Source organism: Orbicella franksi, chromosome 8 (assembly GCF_964199315.1).
Source record: "Orbicella franksi chromosome 8, jaOrbFran1.1, whole genome shotgun sequence".
Classification (NCBI taxonomy): Eukaryota; Metazoa; Cnidaria; class Anthozoa; order Scleractinia; family Merulinidae; genus Orbicella; species Orbicella franksi.
Genome location: NC_138152.1, coordinates 2,050,195 through 2,066,465, shown reverse-complemented (window position 1 = coordinate 2,066,465; position 16,271 = coordinate 2,050,195). Strand labels below are relative to the sequence as shown.

The 16,271-nt window shown below is 38.9% G+C and overlaps 2 protein-coding genes across 2 annotated transcripts; both read left to right on the top strand.

Annotated features, from left to right (window-relative positions):
- Positions 1-11: 11 nt before the first annotated feature.
- Positions 12-8,394, top strand: LOC145496227 (uncharacterized). Its single transcript, XM_081475913.1, has 5 exons — positions 12-789; positions 2,708-2,776; positions 3,515-3,775; positions 5,294-5,761; positions 6,380-8,394. The coding sequence occupies exons 1-4, from the start codon at positions 637-639 to the stop codon at positions 5,738-5,740; spliced, it is 930 nt and encodes a 309-aa protein (XP_081332039.1). The 5' UTR covers positions 12-636; the 3' UTR covers positions 5,741-5,761; positions 6,380-8,394.
- Positions 8,395-8,504: 110 nt separating this feature from the next.
- LOC145496246 (uncharacterized) lies at positions 8,505-16,203 on the top strand. Its single transcript, XM_081475943.1, has 4 exons — positions 8,505-10,031; positions 12,661-12,747; positions 13,631-13,918; positions 14,502-16,203. The coding sequence occupies exons 1-4, from the start codon at positions 9,879-9,881 to the stop codon at positions 14,571-14,573; spliced, it is 600 nt and encodes a 199-aa protein (XP_081332069.1). The 5' UTR covers positions 8,505-9,878; the 3' UTR covers positions 14,574-16,203.
- Positions 16,204-16,271: the final 68 nt, after the last annotated feature.

Sequence of the window (16,271 nt, the reverse complement as noted above, 5' to 3'; positions counted from 1 at the left end):
AAAAAGAATGATTAACTAGAATGACGAAGCCTACGAGCAGATCAAGCCCATTCCACTGACAGGTCTCTCTGAGGACGAGGTAGCTCTAGCGAGACGTCCGTTTCAGCGCCCAACCCTTTACCGCCAACTTCGTTAGGGAAAAGCACCCTGGGAACAAGGTTGCTTTCCTGCCCTAATTGCACCTTTGGTGGGTCCCGTGTGATCGGCACGTGTCGTTCTCGTGCGACTTCGTGGTTTGGTCGGGCATGAGGCCGCGAACAAGAACTGACCCGCCTCTCAGGCCGCCCTGACCGTCGTTTGTGCCATCAATTTATTGGTACGATTGCCAGAGACTAGCTTCTGTGATAATAACTGTGAAGATTTTACTAGAAAACGATAAGGGTGTTTACGATTTTGAAATTTTACACTTTGTTTGAATACCTGAGCCATGGTGGCCTAGCGCGTATGCGGTGCAGCCATCTTGTTCAATGGACAGGTTAGTGAGCTTACATAACATAGAAGGCAGCCTTTATCCCCCCAGACTACCACGGCCAACTTGAAAATTCAAAATGGCGGCAAAAGGCTGTGGGTTGAATTTAAATATTTATTTATGCAGGAACCTTCTGGTGTTCTGTCAAGGCTTACCCGGAGGGCGTCATGGCGGAGGCAAAAACGTTGAAAATTGCAATGCTCGTTGCGCTAGCCCACATTGTTGTTGGAATTTTGCTACTGATTTTTGGAATCGTCGATCGTGTCGAAGGCTACTTTTGGACTGGCGAGGGATGTTTTGGTATCTGGTGTGGAATATGGGTAAAATTGCTCTCACTTAATAATTTTGCGTAGCAACATTTGTTTTTTCCGCCTTTGTTGAAAATCATGCTGCATGTCATAGTTAAGTGATCGGCTAGCTTTAATTTTCTGGCCAATATATCTAGGAGCGAATGATCGACCGACGAAATTGTTTAAATTCGCGATGAATCGGACCAAACCATGAATACGGCTATCGCACGTATTAAATTGCAAATTGTCACCTTCGTCGATCAATTCGTTTCTTGTACAAGTTTTTGCATAACTATGGCTTTCGTGACCTTAATGTAAGCTTACATACGCATAGCAGGCAGGATTCTTTTATTTGGGACCCCGCTTATTAAAAATTTCTCGGCAAGTTTCTTAAGGTCGAATTTGTTCGGAAACATTGTTTTCCATGAACAAGTGATAATATTAATACCTATATGCGATCAATTACTTACCATACATTATTGTTGAACAATCTTTGAACATTTGTATCAGATTACAGTGCTTGCAGTAAAAAGGTGCATTGACCAATACATGTATATACCGGGGTATCAAATATTTCCATATCGTGATACTGAAAGGGGTGGCAAATGGTCCTTCAAAAACTCTGGGTCTCGCAAAATTTTAGTTGAATTTCACGGGTCTCGCAGTCTTGTTTTTTATACAAAGGTGTCTTGGAGTCTTGATTTTTGCAAGGCTAAGGGTCTCGAAGTCCCGATTCATTTGTTTGTTTTTTTAAAATGACGCCAGGAAAATAATAGAGTTTATTGACTGTTGACAGATTTTCAGATCTGATGTCTAGTACAAGGGTTTACAACAAAAGGCTCCTTTGTAAGACTTTTGTACAAGCTCATTCTAGCTCATCCTCATAGCTCTCAACCAAATCTGGAGCTCAAATTTTAAGTCTGAACATCTCGTGCTCGCACTCAAAACACTTTGAAGTCTTGGTCTCGCAATCTAAAAAGTCAAAATGTCTCGGGCTCGCAAAGAAAAATGCTAGTCTCACCGTCTCGCAAAGCATTTACCATTCACCCCCCCCCCCCCCCCCCCACTGAAGTCATTTACATGGCAGAATCTCAATAACAGCTATTGAAATGCTGGTAGCTTTCTAAAGTAGATGACAGTGGTTGAATTTCACATGTTTATGTTGCTTACTTTGCACTGTTAGGCTAAAAATAACTAAACATGATTCTGTAGTGAGCAGTTTTATATTTATTTTCATATGTGATTTATCTTCGACAGCTAGCAGCACAGAAAATATGATTTTAAATTGTGAAAATTTCATACTCTGGGACAAATTTTCCAGAAAGTAATGGTCCAAAACCTTTAAATTTTCTTTGTATGAAATGTCATGAAACAGTTAGAACGGGGAGTGTTGCAGGGCAGACCATCTAAGTGCAATATGTAAGTGCAAACCCAAAGAGCAAATGTAGAGTGTGAGGAAGAAAAGGAAGAAAAATGAACTGTCTTTAGACACCCCATTGTTAAATAAATGCTCTTCAACCAGTTCTCCTCATGAGCAGTTTTTCTGATTGTTTGTTTTATATTGTGTGACAAAAGAAGTGAGGGATTTCTAAAGTTCAGTTTTCCGAAAGTGAAGCTCAAGAAAAACTGGGTCATGTCTAAAGGCAAATATCCCTGTATAAAGTCAAGTGGGGGCTTAATTGTGTTTATATTATCCTTCAAAAGTTTTTGACAACGCACAGGATCTGCTCTGTCTGGGCTGTCTTGAAAATTGGGGAATATCAGAGAGTTTTAACTGTGGCATATTCAGTCACATCAGACATAATGCATTTAGATCAATGGTGTGTGACCAAGAATATTTGATGGATTAAACAATGTACATTATAATAGACACTGGGTTTGTTTGCGATTATACATTACTCATTATGATTATTTGTTTGGTTATAACTTATTCTGGCATGTATTGCAGATGATTATCACTGGATCTGTGGGAATTCCAGCTAGCAGCAGGGAAAGAAACTCATCCAGCCAATCTTTTGTAAGTTGCCGCCCTTAATTCTGAGGCAGTGATAGGTTGAAGTCATATGCTTAAAAGTAGCTCCTCAAACTCATTAATAATTCATCAAGTTAAACCAAAGAAAATCAAAATGCTTACCGTAAGGATAACCTTAAGGATAAGCTTAATTAGCATAGATTTTGATGATTTTACTTCTCCGTTTACAGGACTTAGTTTTGTTTCAATTGAGAAGATATATCAAACACTCAAGACACTGTTTCATGGGCTATCTAAACACCTCGAATTTCGTCAGAAATACTTTGTTGTGCGTCATATTTTCAACCCTGTTCTCGGTGTTTGGATGTCTTGATGAAAACTGTCCCTCGGGTTTGATAGATTATGTGAAGTTAACTGTTAATGAAGCAAAATGTAAACAGTGATGTTAGCAAAGATTTCTCTATGATTATATTGATGAAGAACAACAGTAGCTCAGTAACGTAGTCCAGGTTAGTCATTGTAATTAATTTAACTTTGCAGAACTGAAGTGGGGAATTGGAGGCTACATTTTCATAATGTATCATAATAACTTAATGGTTTACATGTAATGTACATGTATGTAGAAACAGGTATACTGAACATGCAGTAGATAATTTTATATTTATGGTTAGATAGCACTTAGAAGGTGATGTTTTTAATTTTTTTTTGTAATTTTTCTTTTTTTTTCCTTCAAAGTTTTGTATTGTGTATTTTTATTAGTTATATTTTTGTTCCTTTTTCCAGGCTGGAGCGTTTATGGGCTGCGCCATAACATCGGCTGTATTTGGCGGCGTAATAATTATCTGCTACAGCATCTCCATTGCACAGCATCATTATTATGATTATTGGTATGATTTCAATTATTGGTACAATTATGATGCAGAAATGGCTATAACAGCAATCACCTTGATTCTTGGTATTGTTGAGTTTGCAATTGGAATCTGGGCAGCTGCCCTTTGCTGCTATATCACTTCATGTGAGTGCTGTGGTACCTCACCTGAGCAAGTAAGTGTTTCTTTTTTGGTTTTTCTGTTTCAGACCTTCTGTTTTGGATTTACAGTTGTAACATCATTCAACATTAGTTCGTGTAGTGTGATCGTCCGGGTGAGGGTAGTTCTGAAAAGAGCTGTTGTTGGTGACTGACATTTCGACAACCTGAGCGGAAGTCATCTTCAGAGTCAAGTGAATAGTCTTTGTCAGTCGATGATGTTATAAGTCTGGTCCGTTGAATGTGATTGGTCAGTTTAGCCATGATGGTATTGGCTGAAAGACTCGTGTAAAGTTTGTCATCAGTCATTGGTCGGTTTCAATCCGTCTTTGTTAGTCAATTTGGTCGGGTTTTGGTCTGTCTATTGTTAGTCAAATTAAGTTGGTCTGTTAGAAGTCATTCAACATGATGATGCACAGCATTAAGTTACAAGATCTACATAATTATAAAGTTTGCCAGCCAACACAGTAAATTAAAATTATCTGTAACATTTTATACAATCATGTACCTTAAGTTTTCAGTAATTTAAGCTTTGTCAGCATATTAGTCGAGCTTGAGCAAGCCATGGTTTGTATCTTGTTAATAGCGCAAAAGGCAAAATGCCCATGGCAAGATCAAATGAACCAGATACTGTCAATCAGTATGCTACCAAAGCATCCAAAATAAAAGATACATTGTACTGTACCCAAATATGGCCACAAATCTAGCCAAATCCCCAGGGGTTTCATTAAGGGCCGGGCACCGTGCAAATTGACCAGCTGGGAGGATGATTTTGCCCAGCTGGTTTAACCAGTTAGTGGAAAGTTGCAAATGAATGCAATACCAATTTTCAAAAAAGCTAAAAGAGAAATGAATTGATTGGTATAAGGGAAATGACTTTTGGTACAAGTTTTCAGGAGAGAGATCAGGATTCTACTGTAATTTAGCTCTTATAACTGGTCAGGAGGTTTGTATGGGAGAATCTTGACCGAGGTCGTGAGTACAGACTGAACGCAGTGAGGTCTGTACACACGACCGAGGTCAAGATTCTCCCATACAGTCTGACTAAGCTCTGTTAATAAGATGTTTATTACATGGCAAACAAGAACAATGTAATTCGTTTAATGAAGCTGGTTTGTACTAGCTGACATTTTGCTTTCAAATGGCAATGAGCCAAACTTAATTTTGCCAAAGTTTGCTCGTTTTCTTTCCTTTTTTTCACATCAGGCTTTTTGGCTCTTACATAAATAAATGTTGTTAGAAGGAAATAGTCAATATTTTTTGCATTTTAGTTTGCAACCTTTTCACTGCAAAACATTACTGGTGTAGATGCCGGTCTAGATAGGAAAATCTGGACCGCTTTCAAAATCTATTTCAGCCAATCAAATTCGTTAATTCAGTAGTTCTCAGTCACTGAGACATAGCCATAATTATAATAAAGTGGCATACTAAACAATGCTACAACAGGACATTGAATTGCAGGCCAGCCAATCTTAACATCAGAACACACTGAGCTCATCAGTTACATAATATGTTACCTTGCTTTCTTTGTTTAGACAACCTCTGTGGTTTACGTGAGCAATCAGGGCGTGGTATCAGGTGGTTATATAATGGGACAAGGCCCTGGTGGTGTTCCTATTGCATTTCCTGTGCAACAAGCTGGAGGTGTTGTTGCTGTTCCAGTGTCCTCATCAGGAGCTGTTGGAGTACACCCTCAAATGGTCCAAGTGCCCACTGGAGGGGTCATGCATGTAGCTGGCCAGCCACCAATGTACCAAGTACCTGCATCTGGGGCTATGGGAATGCAACCCCAAATGGTTCAGGTGCCGCCATCTGGGGCTCTGGGAGGTCAACCTCAAATGGTTCAGATGCCCGCATCTGGGACTGCAGGAGGCCCACCTCAAATGGCCTATATGCCTTCTGGGGCTGAGGGAGGTGAGTCTCAGTTTGTGAGAGTTACTCCAGATGGACCTGAGAAAGGAGGCCAAGAGCCCTTTGTCTAATACAACACGACAAAGAAAGAGGTAATCTTCAAGTTGATACTGGTCATTAATAAATCAACTTTTGCTTCTGTTTCAAAACAAATCTTTGTACGAAGAGCTTGAGTTAGGGTTTAGGTTTAACACGTGCAAAATGTTTTTCTGTCATTTGCGTGGAAATCAAACTCATTTTCTTCTGAAAAGGTTTACAAGATGACTCGTTGTGAAACAGAGGTAACATAAAAAATTGCTAAGTATGTTTTTCTTTGTTTTTTTTTTTCTCTTTTTTAAGTGAGTCATGTCCGAGCACTGGCTGGGGTCATTGTGGTGAAGATCCTCTGCCAGTGACCCTCTTAGTCTACCAGTGTCTCTCTCTGTTCCGACGTACAGTACGTACTGAAATTAAAGTTGATCGAGTTACTTTTGTGGTCACTGTCTTCTAAGGGTTATTTGATTCGGGTGGTGTTGATAGTTGTTACACCCTTTGTAAACAAATTTTAGCACAAATGAAATCACTTCTTTGCGGAGAAAGATACTACTTTGACGTTTATTTGGTGTAAACCTTAGTTCTGAGCTAGTGAGTTCTGCAATTGCTTTGTCATTGACTGTCATTGAGGTTTGGAAATGTGGCAGGCTCTAACATCACCATTTCTTTTCTTATAGCATTGTGAAGACTCGCCGAGCTCTCATATATTGCAGTTTAGTGTTTTGTCTTATTCGCACCAAGAAGCACTGCACAAGTGTGAAACAATCTGTATTTATTTAAGGCTTTTCATAAGGCATTCAATTTTTATCAGCTTCGTCGAAGACGTTATAAAATAGCACAATGAAATGATGGTACACCGTGTATGTAATTTTGTAGTACTCTAAAGAATCCCAGCACATAGTATTGGAACTCTTAATGACTGTTCTTACAAGTGTGATGTAAGCTTATATGTAGCAGTGAGTGTTCGTTTAGAAGGGTACTTGTTATGCGACAAAAAAGAATCTGGAAACTAGGTGCTGAAATCTTTAATTTTATACGCCGGAGAACTTCTGGGAAACTCCGTCAGTACTGATTAGTACGAATCCTGTGAATATATCTAGTGCCAACAGAGGTTTTAACTTAGAAATTAGATTCCCTTTGCAAATTAAGAGCCATTTCGTTGCAGCCTGCAGTTGCTCTGAGGCAGCATCTACACTACGCTGGATAAATTTGAAAACGCAGCTTCATTTCGGTTAAACCTACCGTCCACACTTAGCTTAGCTTATTCCATTCCACCCCCTTTGGAGCATAGGTCCATGGAAACTGCCCGCCATCTCCTTCCGTTTTGGGCCAACTTTTCGATCTCTTTCCAAGTGTAGCCTGCCTTTGACGCCTCATTGTCCACGGTTCTCCTCCAGCTGTTTGTAGGACGACCTTGATTTCTCTTTCCCTGGGGGTTCCACCTCAGTGCATGCCTGGTAATATTTCTGATCGGTTTTCTTAGGGTGTACCCAATCCAGCCCCACTTGCGCCTTCTAGTCTGGATGTTGATTCGTTCCCGTTCAGTTCTTTCCCACAAATCTTCATTTCTTATAAGCTGAGGCACCGTCCACACTAAGATCTGTCACAAAAAAGGAACTTTACGAAAACGCTCTTCAAACCGGAAGAATTTTAAAACGCCAGCTTTTCGTTTTCGTGTGGACTAAAAATATATCGAAAACGAAGCTTTTCGAAAACGACGTACATGTAGTCAGCCTAATCCTGTGATTTCCCTGCCCAGTTTTTCTCGAACATAAATCCAAAATGACTGGTGATTGTTGCGTTTTCAAATTTCTCTGGCGTAGTGTTGACCGAAAACATTTGATGCGTTTTCAGAGTGTAAACGCCGTTTTCAAAATTTCTCCGTCGTACAATGTAGACAATGAAGTGTGGAGGGTGCCTGAAATGGTATCTACAACCGTGCATTATTTTGCAATTGTTTGCCTATTTATTTACAATATTTATCTACTGAGTGAGTGGCTAAACAAATGAGACTTAAAAAGCAATTCTTGTACAGAGTTTGTCAAGTCATCTCAGAAACTAAAAAAATCCATATTTATCAGCATTCAACTTACATTGATACATGTATATTTGGGAAAGTCAACTTAAAGTAAATGAAGTAAAACAAAATCTCAGCCGTAAGCCTCGATTTTGTTTGTTTGGTTTTATTTTTATTTTTATTTTTTTTTTGTTTGTTCTTGTCGTGAGAACGTTTTTGTTCCCACATCAGTTATAGAAAATCATCAAACCGCCAGCACCCGAGCCAGGGAAAACAACTATTTTTAAATAGCATGCCATAGAAAATACAGCCAATCAGAATACTACAGGAGAGCCATTGTACATTCGACAGTATTACAAAAAACCTTTCCATCGTACGCCACGCATATTTCGCATGATTGTGTTGGCCACTGTAGTTTCTGCGGCATGGTGCGAAATAGTTATACAACGCTCTGGCGTGCTATACCTTGGAATATCCCACTTGTCACTTGTCACTTTTGTTATATGGCTGTCTCACAAGGACTGGGTACTACCGAATTCACGAATTTGATTGGCTGAAATCGAAGAATGAAGTTCAGCTCATCACCTTTCGCAAGCAAAATGCCACTTAGTACAAGCCAGTTGCGTTAAACGAATTAAATTGTTCTTGTTTGGCCATATAATAAACATCTTAATAACCGAGCCTAGTCGGTCTGTATGGAAGAATCTTGACCTCAGTCGAGTGTACAGACCTCACTGCGTTCGGTCTGTACTCACGACCTCGGTCAAGATTCTCCCATACAGGTCTCCTGCTCGGTTAATAAGAGCTAAGGCATACACACGAGTCTTAAACGTGTGTATATATTTAGAAAATGTTGGACAGGAAATAAGCCACTCTGATTGGGTGATTTTAGTTTCTAGGTACCGGCTTTGAAAGCTACGCCAAAAATGCAATCGGCGCAGCTTGACTATATTTTTTCACTGAACAATCCCACGTTATATTTCCTGTGTAGCTTCTCATTCCTGGTCACCGTCAGTGCCACGCCCTGTGGGCTTTAGGTGGCGGAGTCACGAACTCGGGCTGCCCTCCCTTGTCGGATCTAAGCTAAAGTTCTCCATCTCTTTCCTTCTGAAAAGAGAGAGCGACTAAGGAGGTCCACCGTTGTACGATTGTCTGTACAACGCGCGCAACTTCTTGACCAAGTTGAAAAAATTGGCCACGTGATATAAAAACTAGCAGTAATAGACCAAAATTTAATTCAGCCGAACACAATAGACCTCAGCACGAGGCTCTAGGGAATAAACCCTACAAACTCTAGTTATTACCCAGAGCCTGGTACTGAGGTCTATTGTTTTAGGCTGAATTTTAATATATCGAAAATGGTCTATTCGCCATTTCCACACTTCCAATAAGACACCTTGTTTGCCCTCAAAATTCTGCATAACCTTTGTTTCCCATTTCTCCTGGGTATTACAGTCGTCCCAGAGAAACTGAAGACAATGCTTATGCAAAATTTTGGGAGGTGTATTATGGGATTGCAATAGACGACGATCGTCTCATGCGCGTGTTCAATGAACAATTTTACGATAACTGCAGAAATTCTCGCGAGCTCATTGGCTAATTTTTATTGTCAATGAGTGGACAGACACATGATTTTGTAATTTATGCGATGCGTCAACGAGCGAGAGCGGACAATTTGACAATTTGTTATCGCAAAAAACAAATTGATATCAGTTTTTAATGCGTCTGTTGTGTTATTGACAATGAATTTCGTCATAACATTGTCAAAGTAGTCTGGGGATCCACTACTTTCAGGACAGACGCGTGAAAAACTGACGTCAATTTAATTTGCTAATGCTTGTAGGGTTTGAAATGCTCCCGCACCGAGTCTGCGCGGGCTGACATCCTTGGCGGCATTTAAGGCATCAGAATGTTGAATCAAACTCCCAATGTATGAGATATACGGCTCGGGCCGGCTCGGGCCGGCTCGGGCTTTATTTCACTTTGACCACCCACTCACAGACGAATGAGAGCTCGTCAAACTGATCCGCCATTCTTGACCCCAGTCCTTTCGCTTGCTTGACAGAAGAGAAGCACTTGTCCCCACCCCTGAGGGGGATCTGAGAGTCAAGCAAAAGAGCAGGCAAGGTTGGTTGCGTTTTGATAAACTCTTCTATAAAATGACTCTAACCGTCAAGATCAAACTCCTCCGTGTCTTGTCTCTTGTTCAGTGCTGGATAGCACTGTGGTTGATAATGCTTGGGATTGTGGAACGCGCTCGAATCGATTGGAGACTTTCTGGGCTTGGTATGCCCATCTGGACTGGAGTTTGGGTGAGGATTTATTAAGTCTAAATGCATGTAACGTTAAATATGTGTTAGAACGGGCCTAATTTTTTGAAGATTTAAGTTATGTAAAGTTCTAAACGTTAGCTTAGCCACCCTTGCTACTGTCGGATTTAGTTGCATTTTCCTAGGTTACCTTCGGGTAGCTGAATCGAAAAATAGGCCCAGTTGCCAACAACGTCGAACTTCACATGATACGAACTAAACTGAGCGAATTGAACATGATAGAACGTGTCGGTCGATCTAAATTTGAATGAAGTTCGACGTTTGACCCAACGGTCAAGCTTTACCCGTTTGCATCGACTCAAATTGCAATTTAGTACTTTCGTCTCTGATCATGCAAAAGTGAAGTTCGACGTTTGACCTGAGGGCCTAATAGGTGCATGTGCATAATTACACACCACTGTCCATAAGATAACTGAGTTTGTGCATAGAAAATAACAGTCATTTCCAGACCGAATGGACAGAGGCAGTAGACAGATAGATAGATTCAAAGAGGTGCAGTGTTGTGCAGAATTAACATCTGAACACAATTGTGTTTTATTTTATGATATTTGAATGGTCAATTCCCTCCTTGGGACATGCACACCTTCAGAGAATCATCGTAATAGCGATGTTTCCTGTGACGTCACGCCTAGGTCACCTTAGGTTGTTTATTTCTGTGGTTGGCAAAAACATGACGTGGCTTGATGTTTCTTTCTAAATTAACTGCCTAAGAAAAGGGTTCGTGGAGAGAATGCCGGTGAGCTGCCATGTAATAAATTGTACAAATCAGTTCACAAATCTATTGGGAATAAATTTTTTTACATTTCCTGAAAGTGAACCAAAGCGAACCACTTGGATCAAAACAGTTCGTAGGAAGGATTGGACACCATCCGAGTCCTTTTTATGAAGGCAAACCCACACATCATGCGGTTGATCGTTATTTCTCTGGGACACAATTACTTTCCCTTTAGTGAAGCAGTAAGGGATATTGTCTCCAACTGAATGACACCACAATGGTTTAACATGGCCACTGATGACAAACTGATACGCTTCAAATGACTTGAAGGATTTTAGACTCTCCTTTATGTAAATACCTGGCATTTCGATTAAATACGTGTACAGATCCCCAAATGTTAAATCTGGCCAAGAACTGGGATTACTTGTCCATCCTTTCAAATTATATAGGTCAGTAAGGCTACTTGCACCTTTGTTGTAGTTTAATTTAAATGATATCGCGATCTTGCAACAGGATCGAGACATTTTACGTACTCAGAATCGCACATGGAAGCCATGAAAACAAAACGAAGCCGGCTTTTTGCCAACCACTAAAGTGCGCATGTCTAAGAATGATGTCAATGTTTATAAACAAGAAACATCACTATTGCATTCATCAAAACAAATATCGGTCCAAGATTATGAATACAACTACTGCAGGCATGTCTCATGAAGGGAATGAGCCATTCTGCACACATTCCCCTTATTTCCCAATGTCATGTTCAACAAACAGAAAACTCCATAAAATGTTACGGATGGCTATTACTTTAGAAGTGTTGCTACTCCATGCAATAAACAATGAACAGTCCTTTATATTGGAATCACTTGATCCAGTCCCAGTTCCAATGATAATCCAAAAGAGGGGTGGGTTAGGAGAGGAGTGCGGGGGAAATTTACATTAAGTCATTTTGCAAGAGAGTACACAACACGTGTCAGTATTTTTTATGATATATGTCTATGGTTTGGAGATCTATAGATATATAGTGTCAACAGAGATAATTAATATGAAAATTGACAATTAGTTAAAAGTTAATAATAGAGTGTTTTCACATGATGTCATCAAAAAAACATACTATTAAGAAATTTGTATCTGTTTACAGCTTTCCAGTTCAATAGCCTCTCTGGTTTGGAAACCAGCACATACTTTTGAATTTCAGCATTATGGCAGTGCGTGACATAAAGCTACGATGGCATTTGTCGAAAAATATGTATTTACATGTATCTCGTGATTTTTATCCATTTAAGATGTTTTAAAAATATTTGGAAAAGTGCTTAATATGTAACTGCTTGTGTGTGCAGTGCAGATAATCAGTGTCCTATGATAACCACTGAAGTAAGTTCCAAATGTTAACACTATTTTCTGGCTGCCATTTTTTACCTTTAATGTAAAATTATAGGGCAAGAGAATGTGCAGAATATGAGCCTGTATTGTGCTGTAGAGTCCTATGTTGTGTTTGTTATGCGCACGCCGTATACAATCAGTATGATTTTCAGATGATGCAGAATATTTCAAAAACTAGTTCCAAGCCAAAAATACTAGAAAATAATGTTACTGTGGAACTTAGAATACATGTATATCCCTTGTTCAAGGCTTTAAAATATAATTTGGGTGGAAATTTTTATCATTTCTTGTACTTCAGGGCTTAGAAAAATACTACATCCATGCAACTCACAAAATATATATATATATAACAACCTTGATCATATTTCGGATCATTGGTTCTGACTATTTTGCAGTTATGAAAATTTAGTCTTGAAAAAGTCTCAGTCTGTGAAGAGAGATAAAATAAAATTATTTTGATATAATGATTAGTTAATTACATGGTGTATCAACATTGATAGTTCTTTTTATCTACAGGTTGCTATCACTGGGTCATTTGGTGTCTTCATTACTTTTAGACGTCTTCAAAAGTTGTCCAACACTTTTATCATTCCTCAGCATTTGGTATGTACTGACTAAAATTATCAGGAAAAGCTATGCCTAAAAAGAAAACAGAAAGAATAAAAGCATTAATTTCATTGTTCACTAAATGAGGAAGACCATATATTTGATCACCGTTAATTAAGTACTGCCTTTTAATCTGAATAACTTTGCTGTGGCAACAAACAGAGTCTGCTGTTCAGAGTGCCTCTTTATCCACAAGGAACCTAGAGGAAAAAAAAAGAAACTATTAAATCATTTGTCCACCCTTCCATGGATCTCTAGAGGCAGTCAATAGCCAGTCACACAGGACTAATAAAAACAAATGAAAAGGCCAATAACTTTAAAGTTCATAACTTTACAGAAATTTAAGGGGGCTCTGAACTGTACTAGACAAAAATTGATCAAACATAATGTGACAACACCAAGAAATAATTATGAAATTGTCATTGAATTGTATAATAGGGTACATATACGGTAGACGTTTTCAGTGTCACTAAGACAGCAAAGATTTAACTCTGAACTGTAGCTTAGTCAGCTTAATAATTGGCTATTAAATACTTTATAACGGAATGTTAAAGTTGAAATATTTGAATGTAATAGGCAAGTTAAATTCAAGTACAGACCTGGCCACAGATTTTAAGTCATTTAACTGCTTGATTTAATTATATAATGCCATTTATTATTAATTTCACAGGCTATGAAAACAGTGTTAAAGAAATCAAGTGTTTTTATCTCGCCAGAGACATTCCAAAGTAGACGATATAAAAATTAAAAGGGATGTCAGTATTTTTTCCTCCACTCTCTTATCTTCCTTTTCTTGCTCTCCTCTCCCTTTTGGTGCAAAGTCTTAAACACGGTTTTCGTAAATTCAGTCATTTAATGCCAGTTTTCATTTGTTTTACAGGCCATGACATTTATGGGCTTCTCCCTGACTTGTGGCTTGTTTTGTGCCATAATCATGTTTTGGAATGCATCAGAGTTGTCTGATGCTGGAAAGAAAACATTTAGGTTTTATACTGGAAACAAGGAAAATTTCCGTGCAGTCAATGTGCCGTTTATTTATGATAGCAAACATAAAGAAGAGCATGCCTTAATTGGCTCCATCTTTGCATTCACTGTGGTGGAACTCATACTGGCAATGTGGTCAGCGGCACTGTGTTTTATTAATGATCGCCAGGCTCCACTTACAAATGTAAGTTAATCAAATGTTAAGTTATTTTTTGTAATACATAGTTTTTTTAATACTGAGCACAGTGTACCATGTCTACACTATTAATGAATTCTGCGGCCATGAGGTGTCAAAATTACTTTTTTAGCACTCGCTTACATGATGTATCTTCATCCTGATAGAAATATATTAACTGAAAATTTAAAATTTTTGAGAAGTGAGGAAAGTCGTCCTTGTTTGAGAAAGGTGTATTTTTTTGCTCAGCATTGAGAATGCAAAACTCTGGTTGGTTCCAACTTGAAAATCTGTGATTCACAGACTTCTCTTCTAATTTGGTTCCTAGTGTCATCCAGAAATGGGCACTCTAGGTATGGTTATAAAAAAACAAATCGGCTACAGTCAGAGGACTTGACACAACTCTGTTCAAACACAGTCGCCCTTAAGTCAATCCGTCTGTCTGTCGGTCTGTCTGTCTGTCCAGCTGTTGGCCCATGTGCCAGCCAGTCAGTCAGTCAGTTGGTCAGTTAGTAAGTCGGTGCAGTCAGTCAGTCAGTCAGTCAGTCAGACAGTTTGACTGTACTGATCGTAATCCTTTTTTTCCCTTTAGTACGAAGTTCCGTTAATGTCGCCAGATGGTCAAGGGCAAGGTGGAACTAGTGCAGCCGTACTAAGTGCATAGACATGATGCATACAATACGCCAGTAATTTATGTCATTTTTCTTTGTGTACGCGATAATCACCCACACAGGTCGTTGGAAATTCGACTAGAAAAATGTCTTTAAGTTAATGACTGATAAACAATGCTTGTGGAAAGCAAAGGCGTACGGGCCGGTGGGGCGGAGGGGCTGAAGACCCCCCCCCCCCCCCCCCCGCAGTTTCAGAAATAGATGAAATTTTTCGGGCAAAACGCAAAAGATTCAGGCAAATGTACTGGAGAGAAAACACTCTAAAAGGTAGTCAAGGTCAGGCTTGTAGGCTGCTTTCTTTGACATTTGCCTTGTCAAAATGGAGTTCAGGTCAAATGATGTAAGGATCTAGGTATTCTGTTTTGAAAACGGCCATAAATCGTTTAAATGTGTATCGTGGCAATACACGAGATGGATATTATTTTCATCAACAAAACAATGGCAAAAGAATCAAAGCAAACGAAAACCAACTGAAGACTTTTTGCAGTGGTTCTGAAAAGAGCCGTTTTAAAATTTTTCTTGAACTTTTCGTACGTGAAAGAATTAACTGTTTCTTTTATAATTTTCTGACTTTTCTGACTAGGCCGTCAATCAAAATAAATAGGGTATGCGAGGTTTCAAGTAACTATTTTTGGAATGATAACAGTTTCATTAGACGCGAGCATTGTCAACGTTTTTGTTTTTCTGCGATTTGAGTGCGTTTGTACAACACTGACGCTTTCGGGCATTGTGTAATTTTTTTTCGGGCAATAAGGTCACCGCCCCCCTCAAGTCCGAAAGTGCCCGTACGCCTTTGGTGAAAAGTGGTCCTTGTCTTCTTCTTTTCCTTTGTGTCCCAATACAAATTTGAGCTTTCAAAAGTATATTCTAATTTTCGGAGAAAAAGAAATTGACCGCTCAACAGCCATATGACATGTGACATGCGACATGGGTTATGGGACATGCGACATGCGACATGTGACACGCGACACGCGACACGTGACACGTGACACGTGACACGTGACATGCGACATATGACATGGGATACTTTGAGTCTTGTAAATTAACATTGAGGATCATGTTGTTATACAATCATGTAATTTATGTACTTTATCTTTAACTTAGGTTCACTTTCAGTTATACTCTTCAGGCCAAGTCGCACAAAAGTCTCTTGAGGATTATGTAGAAAAAAATATGCTTTCCCCTTTTTTTTTCTTTTTCTATTTTTAATGACATTTGTACTTGTAGAAGTTGTTTATCATGTACAAGTACATGTTTGGGTTTAAATGTTATCGTTTTGTTTTTGATGTCTTTTACCAACAGCAGTGAGAATTATCAGGTTGGCACGAGAAGATACCTTTTGTTCTCTTTGTCTTGTTTTATCCCAGTGGCGTTTTCAGAGCCGGCTTAGGTATAGGGATATAGAAAATGTACCCGTTCCCTATTATGGTGACGAAAGGAGCTCAAAATTACATTATTCTGCGAAGTGGTTTTGATGAGAAGTCCTGACTGTATATTTTTCACCGCAGGAGACGTTTTATCACTTTTAAATCAAGATGACATTGCATCTCAAAATTTAAGTGTGACAGTATTGTACTGTTGTTCTTATATTTTTATTTTATTAAATAAATATTTTTCTTTGTATTTGTATTTTGTTTTTATGCAAAGCAAAGCTTCAACCAGAATGCCTGTAAAAAGATAAATATTACAAT